The sequence below is a fragment of the Labrus bergylta genome, chromosome 16, assembly GCF_963930695.1.
Source record: "Labrus bergylta chromosome 16, fLabBer1.1, whole genome shotgun sequence".
In the NCBI taxonomy this organism is placed as follows: Eukaryota; Metazoa; Chordata; class Actinopteri; order Labriformes; family Labridae; genus Labrus; species Labrus bergylta.
The window spans coordinates 12,169,061-12,183,483 of NC_089210.1; the positions used below are offsets into that span (position 1 = coordinate 12,169,061).

The window sequence follows — 14,423 nt, forward strand, 5'->3', positions numbered from 1 at the left end:
GACTAGAACGAGGATATCCATTTGTAACATGGAAATCTCTGCTATTGAACGGACGTTAATATTTTTCACCAACAACCAAATCTTCATACACATGCTCACTTCTACGGCGGAGCTTTTTCTGCATCTTTAGTCAAAAACCTCTCCAGTCTAAAAAACTACAACAGACGTTCTACACTGTAAATTAAATACGTGAGCTTGTAGGACTGGCTTGTTTGTGGACAGCTTATTTTATCAGAGACATGTTCAGAAGGACAATTTACATGAATAACCTCGTCAACATATTCAGGAAACCCCATGTCTAAACATACGTTAGCATTGTAATGGTTCATATAAAAATGACATCTTGAACAGATCTGTTACAGCTCCTCAGTATGACGAGCTTCAGTCGCTTCAGCTGCAGAAAGAAATAAAGATACTCAGGACGAGGTGGCTAAACGTCCATGGCAAGTATGTTTATGCCTCTTTTCAACCATTCACTTGTCTATTTTCCCCCAGTAAAACACCACCTAACATGATTTTATTTGTATTTCCTTTACAAAGAAATTGGCTTGTAAAAAAAAAAAAAAAAAAAAAAAAAAAAAGTATATTTATTTTGTCTAGCAAATATTCGTTTGTGGTAATAGTCTATGAGCAATGTGAGCTTGATGGGACTTCTGCTTGGTCGCACTTGATGTAAAATTAACAACACAATACTTTGTTCACTTGAAGAGCAGGTTGTCTGTTTTATGGCACAACACAGAAATACATACTTTAACGTGTCATTTTGAAGGTGTGATCAAAATAAAGTAAGATGTGCTAAACAAACATGAAACGCTGCTTGATCTTACAGCAATTTGTTTTGAGACTTCACCACAAGGGGTCACTGTTTGGCTTGTCAGAAAATGCTTCAAGCAGTGTAGTCTTGTGACATAAGGACTTTTGTAAACATGAACTATGTTTCTATATTTTCTTATGACTCAGGCTTCAAACAGACCTTAAACAGTTTTTTTTTTTTAGCAGCTTTGGAATTATTTTCCGGTAAGGTCTCAGAGGTTACAAAAGTGTCACTGTCATCAATTGAAACTGTTGCCTATATGAAACAGTATCTTTAAAAAAAGAAAAAAGGTAGATCAGTTCTGTTTTTTTTTATTAAATCAGAAAAAGGGATTCCTTTGTACTCCAAGATAAGAGCATTTTAAAATGAACTTTTTTCATTTATTTATGAATGATTATTAATGATGAGAGCTGAACAATCTGCAGATACTCCATTATATTTTAAAATCTAATCATAAAAGACCAATATGCTCGTTTTGAACTATATAAAATTTATTTAAACATTTGAGAAAAACTAGAATTTTTAATTCAAAGTTTGATTTTCAACCCATTACTTACTTACATTTGATTTATTTTGTGACACTCCTTTATTATTAATGACCTACTTGTTGTGAATATGATTTGCTTGATGCACATGTGATCTTTACTAGCAGTATCAACCAGCAGTTTGACCATTTCTAAACAGTTGTGTCTCGACTGTGACAGATAATAAGCTGCAGCCTGTATGTGACAAGTCATTGGCTGTCATATTTATATGCAACATAGTAAAATGTGCAGAGAAGAGCCATTTATGGGGTATCAATACACAAAAGACTTAAGTTACGAGAAGAGTTTTCTCATTGTAAATGTGAATACAACTTTTTCAGAAAAAGGTCGGCATCGTCATAATTAGACTTCAAACGATGATTATATAATCACACCCACTCCCAGGATAGTAAAAGACATAAATATAGAAAAATATGTAATATATATATATATATTTATATTTATATATTGAATACGCATATAAAACTAAGTATCAGAAAGAAAAACATAGGATGTATCAACAAAGAAACCAATTGAGAATACAAAACAAGAGTAAAACACAGCAATGCCCCTGCTCAACATCACAGCAGGTTGTACAGCAGCTAAGTTCCCCACACTGTTCTTTGCAGCTATGGAACATGGGAAGAACAGTCGTTGTCCTCTTAGCCAAGAGAAAATCCTGACATGAGCAATCTCTATTGACTTCACTCCAAATTAGGAATGGATCCTCTGTAAGAAAAAGGCTTGATTTCAAGTGAGATTCATGTTTATATATAGTATATCTATAAATGTATACAACAGGAGGAAGGTGTTTACTGCATTCAGTGTCCATGACACCGCTGCCTTTTAGAGATAGGTGTCAGGAGTTCTCTTGCAGAAGAGTGTGTCAAAGCAAGGTAAATAGAAACTGTTTCAGGGTTACCAACACCAGCAGCAGCAGCAGCACTTTTTTCATGACCCAGCAGTATCGGAATGATTTCTATTTCGGACGGAGTTCTCAATGTAAAGTGACAACAGAGGCAGTGGCAGCTTTAATGTGTCCATAATCTGTAATATACAGGAGCTCAGTTGGATTGCATTCCACTCATAAGGACCTCTCTTATTATCACTAAATCCAATATGGATTACCTGCCAAAGAGTGGCATAGAAAGGACAGAGGCAAAAACACAAACTAATCAGTGCTGTAGCAGACACCATCCTTAGTTACACTATAGGCTCGACCTCACAGTAGGTGGTCACACCACATTTAATCATCATGCAATCCCGAGTCCCAGTAACTTCAGAAACGCTAATAGTTTCTGTCCATCATACTTTTCTTATTCTATGAATCAGTTGCCCTGTGAATTGTTTTCTTTTATACTGTATCTTTAACAGTTCTCTTTTAAGTGCTTTATAATGATAGACACAAGGCAACGTTAACTCTTCTGAATCAAAACAAATCTGGTCAAGAAAGCGCCATCATTAACTTTCCAATTTTTCATTTCAATAAAAAGCACATCCGTCTCCGGGAAAAATACGTTTTCACCTCTCACCTCCCTCATTTCTTAATAAATGAATGAGACATTCTCAGCCTCTACTACAAGCTACACACAACCGTTTTCAGCCCTTAACTGACAAATTAAACAATCTCTCAACCGCAACAGAACAACATGACAAGCGTCTCATGGATGAGTTGCCAATACAACTAGATAAAAGGCACAAGTGGCCATCTTTTCATACAACTGCCAAGGGAATTCAGCACGGTCCAGAAAAGGCTTTCACTCTAATCTTGGCGCAATTGAGTATGAGACTTCTTAAACACAAATAAATGTATGTTACCTCAAATCAGACCAGCATCAGAATGAATGGAAGCCTTTACTGGAGCGCACTGTCTCCCTTTCCTTTTGCATAACCGAACAGACGCATTTGTGTATCGTGAGTGTAGCCCTTTAGCGTTGGTCAGTTAATTTTGCAAATTGCATAATGCAGTGCTTTTTTCAAATAGGCTCCATGTGATCCATGTACAGGCAGTTTGTCACTCCAACCAAACACACAACAGGTGATTTTACAGCTTAGCACCTTCCAAAACAGAAGAAATACTACTCAGGGAAACATTTGTTGTTGTTGTTGTTGTTGTTGTTGTATTTGGCTGGCTCTTAAAAGCAACTGGTAACTATGGCAATCGAGAAGTGTCTCACTGACTTCAAAGCTGGTGAAATAAATTCTCTTTGTGTTTAACTACAAGTAAGTATGAGATCATAATGAATTCAGATCACTCAGACAACCTTTTAAGGCAACAGCTTTGAAGGCTCGATTTAAACGGAGACACTGCTACATAAGAAATTTGGCATAGGCTTTTCAAAAAACTTCACATACGCATGTTTTAAATCGCTGATGCCTCATGCTTTGTAGCATTGAGTGTACAAGCGGTCCTAGGCCGGTGCTGCCAGACTTGGGTACATAGGTTTCACACTGGAGTAAAAGCAAATCTCTGCTGTCAGTCATAGAAGAAGGGTCACAGAGGCCTGATACCCTGCTGGTGCTGGGTAACGAGGGGAGAAGGGGAGGGGGGAGGGGGTTTGCACAGTGCACAGACAACGTAGATTGTGTAAAAGAGATGCAGGGAGGGAGAGAGTTGTGAACGCAGCATTACATCACATAGAACTTGCCCCCCAATCCCATCCCTCAGTCTAACTACTGAGCATCCTCTCAGTACTGGATGAGTGGGTTCAAGCGGGGTCAGAACCAGGAAGGACTAGGCAGGAGGAGGAGAGCCCAGTCCTGTCAGCACTAGGAGGGAGCTGAGAAAGGCGTATGGCTGGAGTTGTTGTGGTTGGCGGACTTGACAATGGTGATGACGCTGGTGGTGGCCACCTTGCCTGGCGAGAGGGGCCCGCGGGTCACAGTCCGGGCAAAGCACTGCAGGGCCTCGTACTTGGCTCGCAGGGAATCCAGCTCCAACCTCATGCTGGCGTTCTCCCGGGCCAGCTTGTCCACCTCGTGCTGCAGCTCTATTTTTTGTTTCTCCAGCTCCTCTTTCTGGGTGACGCGCTTTATGCGGCAGCTGGCGGCGTAGCCCCTGTTCTTCAGGGTCCGACGCCGCTGCTTCAGCCGCACGACGTCGTCCTTGGTCAGCCCTCGCAGGTGCTGGTTGAGCTCCCGTACGGACATGGCCACCAGCTCATCATCGCTAAGCGCCGGGGCATTCTCGCCCGACTCCCTCTTGACCTACAGAACGAGATGGAGAGTTAATGAACAACAGCAGCGTGTATGAGAGGGGTTTCCGTTGACTGCTCAAACTGCCCTCACTTACCCTGAAAGCTTTGCTCGTCTTGAAATGAGTCGTCATTCCCTGCATGCAGACAACTGGCCAGAATCTCACAGAAGACACACTGAAAGAAAGTGAAGAGGAAATAATGAGTGTACGTAGCTCACTTGTGTGAAAGAAAACACATGAGCTGTGAAAAGTAAATGTACATAAGTTGGCCTACTGTTAGGTAGCTTTCATTTTAGAGAAAGGCCTACTTAACTTGAGAATAAGAAAGAAGAGTACTTTTTTGACAGTTTTAACAGGCTGTACATTTTAATATTGTGGAAAAATTAAGTAGGCCTATGCTAATATTTTTGAATGTTTGTACTTGATTCTTTTTGTCTTAAAAACACATCTGCGTACTTTTGAATCGAATGCATAATTTATTTATTTTGCAGAAGATGCTGAGTCGGCTATACAACATCATGTTGGCACTCCTTCCGCGCCTCTTTCCAGACATCAAAACAACATTCCAGTGTTGCGTCATGTGTCAATATTTGCATTCGCATGTTAGACCCCCTAGATGCCAGCAGAGGGCAGCATGACACCATTACAAACACACACACTACAGCGTACCTATGTTTACTTTCTGAGAAGGAGGGCCTTGCCTTGACCAATCTAGTTCACTAGACCAGGTGAGTTTAAAAAACAGGCATTCGCTCTCCCTCTGTCTTCACAGAACTTTGCATTAAAGCTCTGGGCCTAAGAGTTTTTTTTTGCTGGGGCACTTTGGAGAAATTCTCTGTGCTCGTTGCAGTGCGCCGCATGCTTCCCAGACTGCTGCCATGGCCAAAAAAAGCAAGAGCACTGAGCTGTGATGCTCTGAGAGGCACACATCTCTCTCCCCCCCCCCCCCCCCCCCCCCCCAAAGGCTCCATTTCAGGACCTGCAGACCAGCCTGACTACAAGTGCACTGTTCCATGCTCAACGGCTACCATGGAAACGCCCTGCAAATGGGTGTGGGAGTGTGAGTCACATGGTCATCAAAAGGGTAAACAAGTCTCATTCATAACCACAGCGCAGTACACAGCACAAATAAGAAGCACTAACTCATGCAGATCAGTCGAAAAGGATTCCTCATTCATGCTCATTTATTCTGTTATTTCCCTTTAATCTGATTTTATGTAGAGGCCACTCTGTCCCCTCATTAGATATTATAACAGCATCAACATAACATTTTCAGTGATGCTGAACTTTACGCGGCACTCGATACGCATGTGGAAAATTCCTGGAGAGAGGGTGTCACGCAGACATAGTTTCCTTTATAGTCACTGATGTATTTTTGCTTTGAGACAATGTAGTCTATGGATTCAGGACTGCGTCTCGCTGCTTGGATCCTCTTACACTGGGCTTTCCTGAGCAGCACCATGCCCTTATTTAACTCTGGAAGGATATATTTAGCCCACTAGCGCCGACACAATATTTCTGCCAACTAAACAACTTTAGGTGAGCATGCGATAAATGATACCTCAAAGAGGGCAAATATTCTCTCCAGTCCTGTTAGCTGCAGCTTTCATGCAGGAACATACTCTGGGTGTGGCTGTTCCTTTTTTGGGAGGTTTATCACATTTTCACATGCTATGGCTTTGATGCTAATACAGGACTTTGGAACTGCTGACTGCAGGGAGCAGGGCTGTAGACATGAAAAACAACTCTGCAAATTAATCATTTTAATGTCTTCAATTCAACATTAATGCCTACAGAATATACTTTGGTGGGGGTTTTTTTTTTTTTTCCCGACACACAGTTTGACCTCAAGGAGTCCTGCCGTGGAAACAAACATAAAGACCAAGCCACTAAACCCAAAGGCACATAAAGTCATGTTTAAATGTAGGGAACATCTGCTGCCCAGTCTGATTCTTTCTGCAAAACATGCAGCAAAGTATTGCATTGTTGAGATTACGCAATAAGCGTATAAAACGAAGAACTCAGACAGCAGCATTCCCTGACAACAAGTTGGCTACAAAAACACCCTAATCGAAGTGATATTGCGTCAGAGGGGGGGGTCCCTGGGTATATTCCTTACAAAGATCATGGAAAAGTGGTGTGGGGCCTCCCTCTCTTCATACAAGAGGCCTCCAGCTTGAACTAAGAGGCCTGGTTGTTTCCTTTAAATTCTTTAGGCATGTGCTTATGTTTTTGCAACTCGAGGATGGACATGGTTTCCTGATCAAGATGGCAAAGTTTGCCCTGAGGAAGAAAACAATCATTTTTGAGCACACAGCTAAATCCAATCATTGAGTTGTCGCCGCTAAAACGAGACAAAATTGGGACAGGAATATTTCACAACAAACCGTGGCTTCTCTTTATAGTCAAGAAAACAACACTTATTTTTTTTTTTTCTCTCCAGAAGAGAAGGAAAAGGAGTCTGGGAAAAATACGTCTAAGAGGAGCCACAGATGGCGGGCTAAAGAACAAAAACCCCACATTCCTGAGTGAACACACATGTGCGAACCCTCACAGGCACAAAGCAGGCAGATCTTGACTGCAGAGGGAATACTCTGTCTGAATATGTCCTGCGATGCACTCAGCCATGGGGGGGGTGGGGCTCCGACGATCCCGCTTGTAAAGCTGCGGCTGCAAAAAATTTCACAAAATGTCTGGAATTCAAGAGTGTCTCACATCTTTTTACTTGCCCAAACAAATCAAACGCAGCCATGTGTGCTCGTGTGTGGAGGTCCAACTTTCTTTTGTGCTAGACATTGTAAACAGACGTTCACGGCCTCTTTTACTCTCCGAATACATTCAGTAATGTTTTATTCCTGGTGATGACGCTCGGATGACTAATAGCTCCAAATGTACTATTCTGCAACGACGTTATCACTAGTTAAGGAGGAGAGTCACAGGGCATGACGCAAGAGTTACTCCCCAACTAAATGTCTCGAACAAACCTTGTCTTATTTGTAGTAGAAAGCATTTAACCTTTTACTTTGTTCTTTCATTGGACACACTGAAGTTGAAGTGACCCCTTACAGCACTATTTTTAAGAATTCCTTAAAACAGAGAACAAAACAAAGATTGTATTTGTTTGTGTGTGGGCACAAATCAGCCAAACGGCTTTTAAGAAGAAAGTCTATATTTGAAACACATTTTTCCTTCTGTTAACTGATGCCAAATGTTTGTTTTTTAGGTCAGGCTTCTGGTCAAGTTCAAGGCTATCCTTCAGTTTCAGCAGGTCAGTGTGGGGCCCAGCCTTCTCCTTTTATAAACAGCATATCAAAGAGCAACGTGCTCCAGTGATAAATGCAGAGTCGGCTTGTCTGGACTCTTTGTTTTTCTTCTCATTTTTGTTTAAAACTGTGAGTATAGGTGAAGTGCAAAGCAAAGACTTGTTGCTGCCTTTGACAGCCTGATATTTTCCTCTGAGACAGCTCATGCTTTTCTTGCATTTTTTTTTTTCTCAGGAATTGGTGGAGAGAATTCTCCACAGTCTGCTGCGCGCGGCGCTCTGCTCTTTCTCCAGCACAGCACATTTGGTGGGATATTATGCGAGGGAAATGGAGAGCATAGCAGAGCGGTGAGTCATGCTGTTTACTGGTAAAAGCGACGACCAGCGGCAGGGAATCACACCCTCCCAATCTGACGTTTCCTGGAAAATCCCGTTGTTTCACTGGGAGGAAGGAAAGAACAGAGAGCCTTGGAAATGGTTGGCATGACCACCAGAACTTTTTCGTGAGGAATGGGAGGAAAACGCACAGAATATCTGAGCAGACTTTCTTTTTTTTTTTCGGACCAGGGAAGCTGGGATCCTAAGAAATGTCAGGAATGCTAAAGGGAGAAAGGGAAATATGTATCTCACCTGTCGCTACAAAAATGTATCATAGGATGAATATTAAGATTATGTTTCCATAAAACTTTTAATTTCCCTCGGGATCAATAAAGTATCTATCTATCTGAAACATGCATGCATCATATCTGTCATTTTTCAGTTTAACAACTGAGGCCTGACAGCTGGACATAAAAAGGGTTTAAAAAAGCTTTTTTTTTTTTTTGCTACTACAACTTGTGTCACACTGAAATCAGGAAGTTGCCTAAATAAACCATTGAACCAGGAAGTCAGCCCCTTAGAGAAGGAACAAGGTATTCCCAAGTACAAAATCTAAAAATATATAGGCTATGTAAACGTGACACTTGCCCCCCTCATGATGAGGTGAAAGCAGCTGGTTTCTAACAGAAAAGCAGGAGGAAGCAGGATGCATATAGCACTGTGGGTGGCAGACTCAGGCTCTGTATAACTGTCAGGGAGACCCCTTTGGATGGATGCACAACAGGCGTGTTCACACGCTGGTCTGTTATTGCCTGTGCACTCTCTGTTTGGCATGTTCAGCTGTGGACAAAATCATGCTTCAAGAGTCAACAAGCAAAACTTGACGTCTTTTTTCCAGTTAGGGGAGCAAAAACACATCATACTGAACGTGTTCCCTGTGAGTCATCGCATCACCAACCACAGCTTTTTTTTTTTTTTTTACTTTCACAATACTCAACCACAAGAATGCTTTGCATTTTGCGCTTCTCTCAGCCAACACCATTCAGCGGGTAAAATAAATAAATCTTACATATCTGGTGATGATTGAACAATATCCTTTTCGAGGGGGATTTCTCATGATGTGCTTCGTCACTGTCACAAACTTTTGTGGTGATACAATGAGTCAGACACTGTAACTTCTCCATCCAAAGAAGACATCATCCCCTTCTGTGATCGAACCACATGTTAACCTCATGACAAGAGGAGTGCACCCGCTCCCACTGCCTCCCTGAGAGCAGCAGACATGGTGCACCCACCAGAAACAAACAAGGGAACCAGAAAAAAAAGCCTCTGGGGCACAAATCTGTGATCACTGAAGTGCAACAAGACAAATATTTTCCATAGAATCATCACAACGGCCTCGAAAGGTCACAAATCAGTTCTGCAAAAGGAAAAACTCGAACGCAGAAGATGTACAAATTCTGATGTAGAAGTTCATTGTTATTATTGTGTAGTTATCACATTTTTTTCACTTCCAAAGACCCAGCTTCCTTTTCTTAACACAAGTCATGGAATATATTTAGACCAACAGTGACAACCGAAAGATAAGATAAAGCCCTTTCTTCTCCAGGAGTGATTAATGTTTTCTGGAAATATTTGCTCCTCCTGCATGTTTAGTGACTGTTTGTTTCCTCTGAACAGACCATGCAGTCAGCCCTGGTGGTCCAGCTTCACTTCGTGCCCTTTGTCCCACATGTCTAAAATACAGACCACGTGTTGTTTCCAATGTCAAAGTAGGCTGGTATTTTTGTATTATGGCAGCCTGAATTTATTCCCGCGTAGAAATGAGCGAGGTGTGTGGGGGGGGGGGGGGGGGGGGGAACAAAGTGAAATTACGTGACACTTCTTCACATTTAGTAGTTTTAGCTGGATTAAGAGGCGGATTTGTTCACCCTAAAAGTAGGGTGTGACACGTTAAGCTATAAATAAACAACACAGATACACGAAAATGTTTTCATCGTATTGCCTAGAATTCTGTGTCGCTTAAACACGCAATGAGAAACAATAATAAACAGCATTTTATACGGAAAATACTAATATTTTTCATTAAATTAGAGGAATATTATTTTTTATGTGGCATGCGAGGCTTCGTCAAAGAAATATTTTTCTCTTAAGATTTATTGATTAAAAAATGAAGTCGTCTAACCCAATTAGCCTAATTGAAATATGCTTTATACCAATCCAGACTTAAAAAATAAAAAAAATAAAATGAGAAAATAAAAGGTTATTAAGAAAATAAAAAACGTTTTTTGTTTTTCCCATTTGTCTTCCTTTCCTTCGCCCTGAGACATTTCGGGGGCTTTTGTGTTTTGTTACTCCAACACAACACGTGTCCACAGAAACAATCTACAAAGTCATCATCAAACTTTCAGAACTGGAATCAAAACCAGTAGCTACTGTGGCAATCACCTTGAGCAATTTAGAAAGGAATGTCCAAACATATTCCCAAACTAAACAAAAAGAAGAAGAAGAAGAAAAAAAAAAAAGAAACAACTCACCTCTGTGAACGCGGATATCTGAGGCTTGAATATGTCAAAAGTGGCGGAGTAGATTTCCGATACAGGCGACGAAGAACCTTGACACAGTTTGGTATAAGGCGTCCAGCAGAGGGGCAGCGGTGTATCCTCGTACGAAATTAACTACAAAACAACAACAATGTACCAACATTCCACGCTCTGCTTCCGCAAGCACTCACGTCACCGATTCCTCGTGACCGCCCCCTCCATTCATGAAAATAACTTTCTGCTGACGTCAGTCTGGGAGGGGGGGGGGCATGGGGGGCAGGGGGGAGGCCAGAAATAGAAGATAGATACTGGCTGGCGACTGCTTTTGCTTACTTTACAAAACGAATCCGCACAAAGTCAGCTCTTGTTGCTTGAGTTAACACGCAGGAGCCTTCGACAGAGCAAAAAAGAAAAAAACTTCAACTTTATGCGTCAAATGGAATCCCCTAAGCTTGGTGCTCTCTTGGTAAACAATCCCCCCCCCCTCCACCTCCTTTCTATAAGTGGACTCTTTCATGGTCTACACTACAAGGTATTCAAAAATGTGCGTTAGCTCGGAGAAAACAGAAACCTCCTCCCTCCGTCTGCCTTGGGAGCAGCGATGGCATTCCATTCCCGAGGAAAGTATGTGGTGTAGTAGTCCAGCAGTCACAGGATTTCTCTTCTTTTAACTGCACTGCTGCCAGTAACGTCACAGGTTATTCTGGGTAATTAAGTACTGAATGTAAATATGTTAAGTCAGTGGCCTTGTAAGGGCCGCAGCACTTGTTCGTGTATCCTACATAAGACGAGCTCAGCTTTGAGGTGGCTTTAGACTGTGCTGCCTGTTAGAAACAGATGAAGTGTGTTTACACTATAAACACTGTGGGCTGCATAGTTCAAACAAGGCTAAAAAAAAAAAAAAAAAAAAAGGAGGAAAATGCACTTTCACATTTTTTTCTCTGATGACATGGCTTGGAGCAAATTTCCAAAGGCTTAAATTATCTCGTTATAGCACAAGTTTTTTTTTTTTTTTCCCAGGATAAACTGTCTGGTCAACCAAACTTCACTAAATCAATTCAGCATCACTCAAATGAAAAATAGACTCATTGACAAATGTTGTTGGTTGGAAGGAATTGTAGAAATATAAAAACTTGGATATATAATGGCGGCATTCTAAAACCACGAGTTCAACTCAGGATCTAGAGCCCATGATATGAATCGTTAAGTGCAACAGAAAACGACACCTTCTTCAAAAGTATAAACCAAGAACAAAATCTATCATAATGTTTTGTAATGATCTATTTCCAAAATAGAAAAGTGCCTCATTTCAACAGCATGGCAGGATCGATCCACTACAAACAGTTCTGGGTCTCAATCAAAAAGTCATCTGGATAGTATCGGGGGAAATCAATGCACACTGCACAGCACTGATTATTTCGTAGTTTGGTTGAGCGGTCTGTGTCAGCAACTTTGTAAAATGATCTGAAATACACATTCACGACATCCACAGTTCAATACAATATCTGTAACTAAAGTTGGAGTAAATGGGAAATCATCAGTTTGAAATGTTGTGACTTTACTGTAAATGAATGTTTTCTGCCAAAACTAACACATTTGTAAAGTCCTCATTGTGCTTTGTTGTTACTCTCATCAGAGAAGAGGAAACAGACACACACACTAATAAAGGCAGACACTTTGTCTCTGATGCATGAGCTCATTGTGACCTTTAGATTAAGTGTGACCACTGAATGACTCGAGAATAAATGCTTCATATTGAGTTTGTTAATGTGACTTTTTTTTGGCTAAAGAAACAGAAACTTTGAACATTCGCTGTAGATATCTCCCTGGTTTCCCATCTCACTGTTTCCTAGCACTGTTGTCCCAAAGCCTTGGTGTTTAAGATCAACTCAAATATTGACCACACTCTGAGTCCAAAACAGAAATGATGCACGATTCCAACAAAACCTTAGACTCCCTGGAATTTGATTCTCTTTTCGGCTCTGTGCCACACACACCCAGACAGTCGTAGACGGAGGCTTTGTGTCGTGGTTTACGGCTAATGACTCAACAGATCCAGCTCTTCCCCTGACTCCCATGTGGAATCACTTTGTTACCAGAGATGATGGAGTTAGTTCTTTCATCTGCAGGTGGAGCATGTTTCAAATCAAAAGTCAAACAACTGAAGTGGGTGAGTAACCGGATTTGTTATCTGGTTAGCTTGTGTCACAAACATGTTGACCACAAGCAACAGCACCACATCACTTCCTGTGTGCAGCTTTTCTCTAATGAGTTGAATACAGGCTGTGTTGGGTTAAACTGTTCTTATTGGGTCTTATTGAGAATCAGGGATGTACAGGAACTACATACATTTTATTTTTCATCACACTTCTATCAGGGTTTTTTTCCCCAAAAAATTATACATATATGATACTACTTATATAATATGATGAACTCCCAATTCTGTGGGAATTGTATGATGTAGCCAGTCAGAGTTTCACCAGCTGCAACATCAGTTATTCTTACATTATGAATATATTTTCTAAATCTAGCCTTTCTATGTAATAAGTACTTTATGTATTTACTATAAGAATGTTCTGATGCTAATATTAAGATTTTTGATTCAGGACTTCAGTGCTTGTCACTGAGTATTTCTACATATAAGGGTTTATGACTTTCACTAATAAAAAAATAGTAGTTTAGTTGGTACATGAGATGGATTAAGAAGAATATTTTATTAGATTACTCTTCAGTCAAGATGAATTCAGATCAAATTGATAAAGATGACGAATTAAGATGATGTTCCATTAAGTAACCCTACATCAGAGATTTAAAAAAAAGTAGTGAGAATAGGATGTGGTGAGAATTGATTAGACAACAAATGTGATAAAAAAAAGAAGAGATGGAATGACATGAACACACTTAAACAACGAGAGAATGTTTGAGATCAACGACATTCAAAGAGATTAGAGATGGTTTGGCAGTGGATTAGAAGAAAGTCGATGTGAGTTTAAATGAGATTAGTTGTCATAATATAAGAGATTACATCATGAGATGAAATGAGAGTTGACGGGAGTATGTAACATGGGATGAAATGACATCACAGATAAAAGAAGATGATGATAGCAGTGAGATTTTAGTCATACTAAAACTACTTAAGAGGGGAGATGGGATTTCATTACATTCAGTTAGATCCAATGACATGTAACCAGATGAGAATGCAGTGAGATCAACTGAGTTGAGAGGAAATACAGTGCAGAAAATGAAAACCAGAAACCAAACAAAATCAATGAACAGAAACAATAACTGCTGTATTGTCTGATTGTTGTCTATTTGCCTCTCAATCTGCTGACAATGGAGAAAGAGAAAGTGCTGAGATTAAGATTCTTTTAGGACCCCCGTTGATTTCCACCATCAGTCAGACATCCAGCTGTTCAGTGGAAGCAACACCATCCAATTACTGTCCATCTGCTCACAGTGTCCACGGATGACCTGAAATACCCATTGTGTCGGACAAAACAACAACAGAGGAGCATGTGTGGCAGATTGCTCAGGGTGCGCGTTAGAAATCAGCGAGCTGTGGGGTCTGTGCTTCTCACAGGTCGTTTAGGATTACAGGAAGTAACTTTGAGTCACTAATCTGGCTTCTTTGTGACTCAGACTCTTGAACTCAGAAATATGATCTAGCACAAAGAGGCCCCCTGTTGCAAAAGGACCTATGTTTCGTCCCAAATGCTCCAAATTATTAGCCAGTTAAAGACTGATATTGACCATGCAGGATTTTTTT

The 14,423-nt window shown here is 40.7% G+C and overlaps 1 protein-coding gene across 1 annotated transcript; it reads right to left on the reverse strand.

Moving 5' to 3' along the window:
- Positions 1–560: 560 nt before the first annotated feature.
- Positions 561–11,541, reverse strand: mafk (v-maf avian musculoaponeurotic fibrosarcoma oncogene homolog K). Its single transcript, XM_020642524.3, is given in 4 exon segments — positions 561–4,545; positions 4,631–4,709; positions 10,652–10,743; positions 10,746–11,541. Coding segments are annotated over 4 exon segments (684 nt in total). The 5' UTR covers positions 10,821–11,541; the 3' UTR covers positions 561–4,107.
- Positions 11,542–14,423: the final 2,882 nt, after the last annotated feature.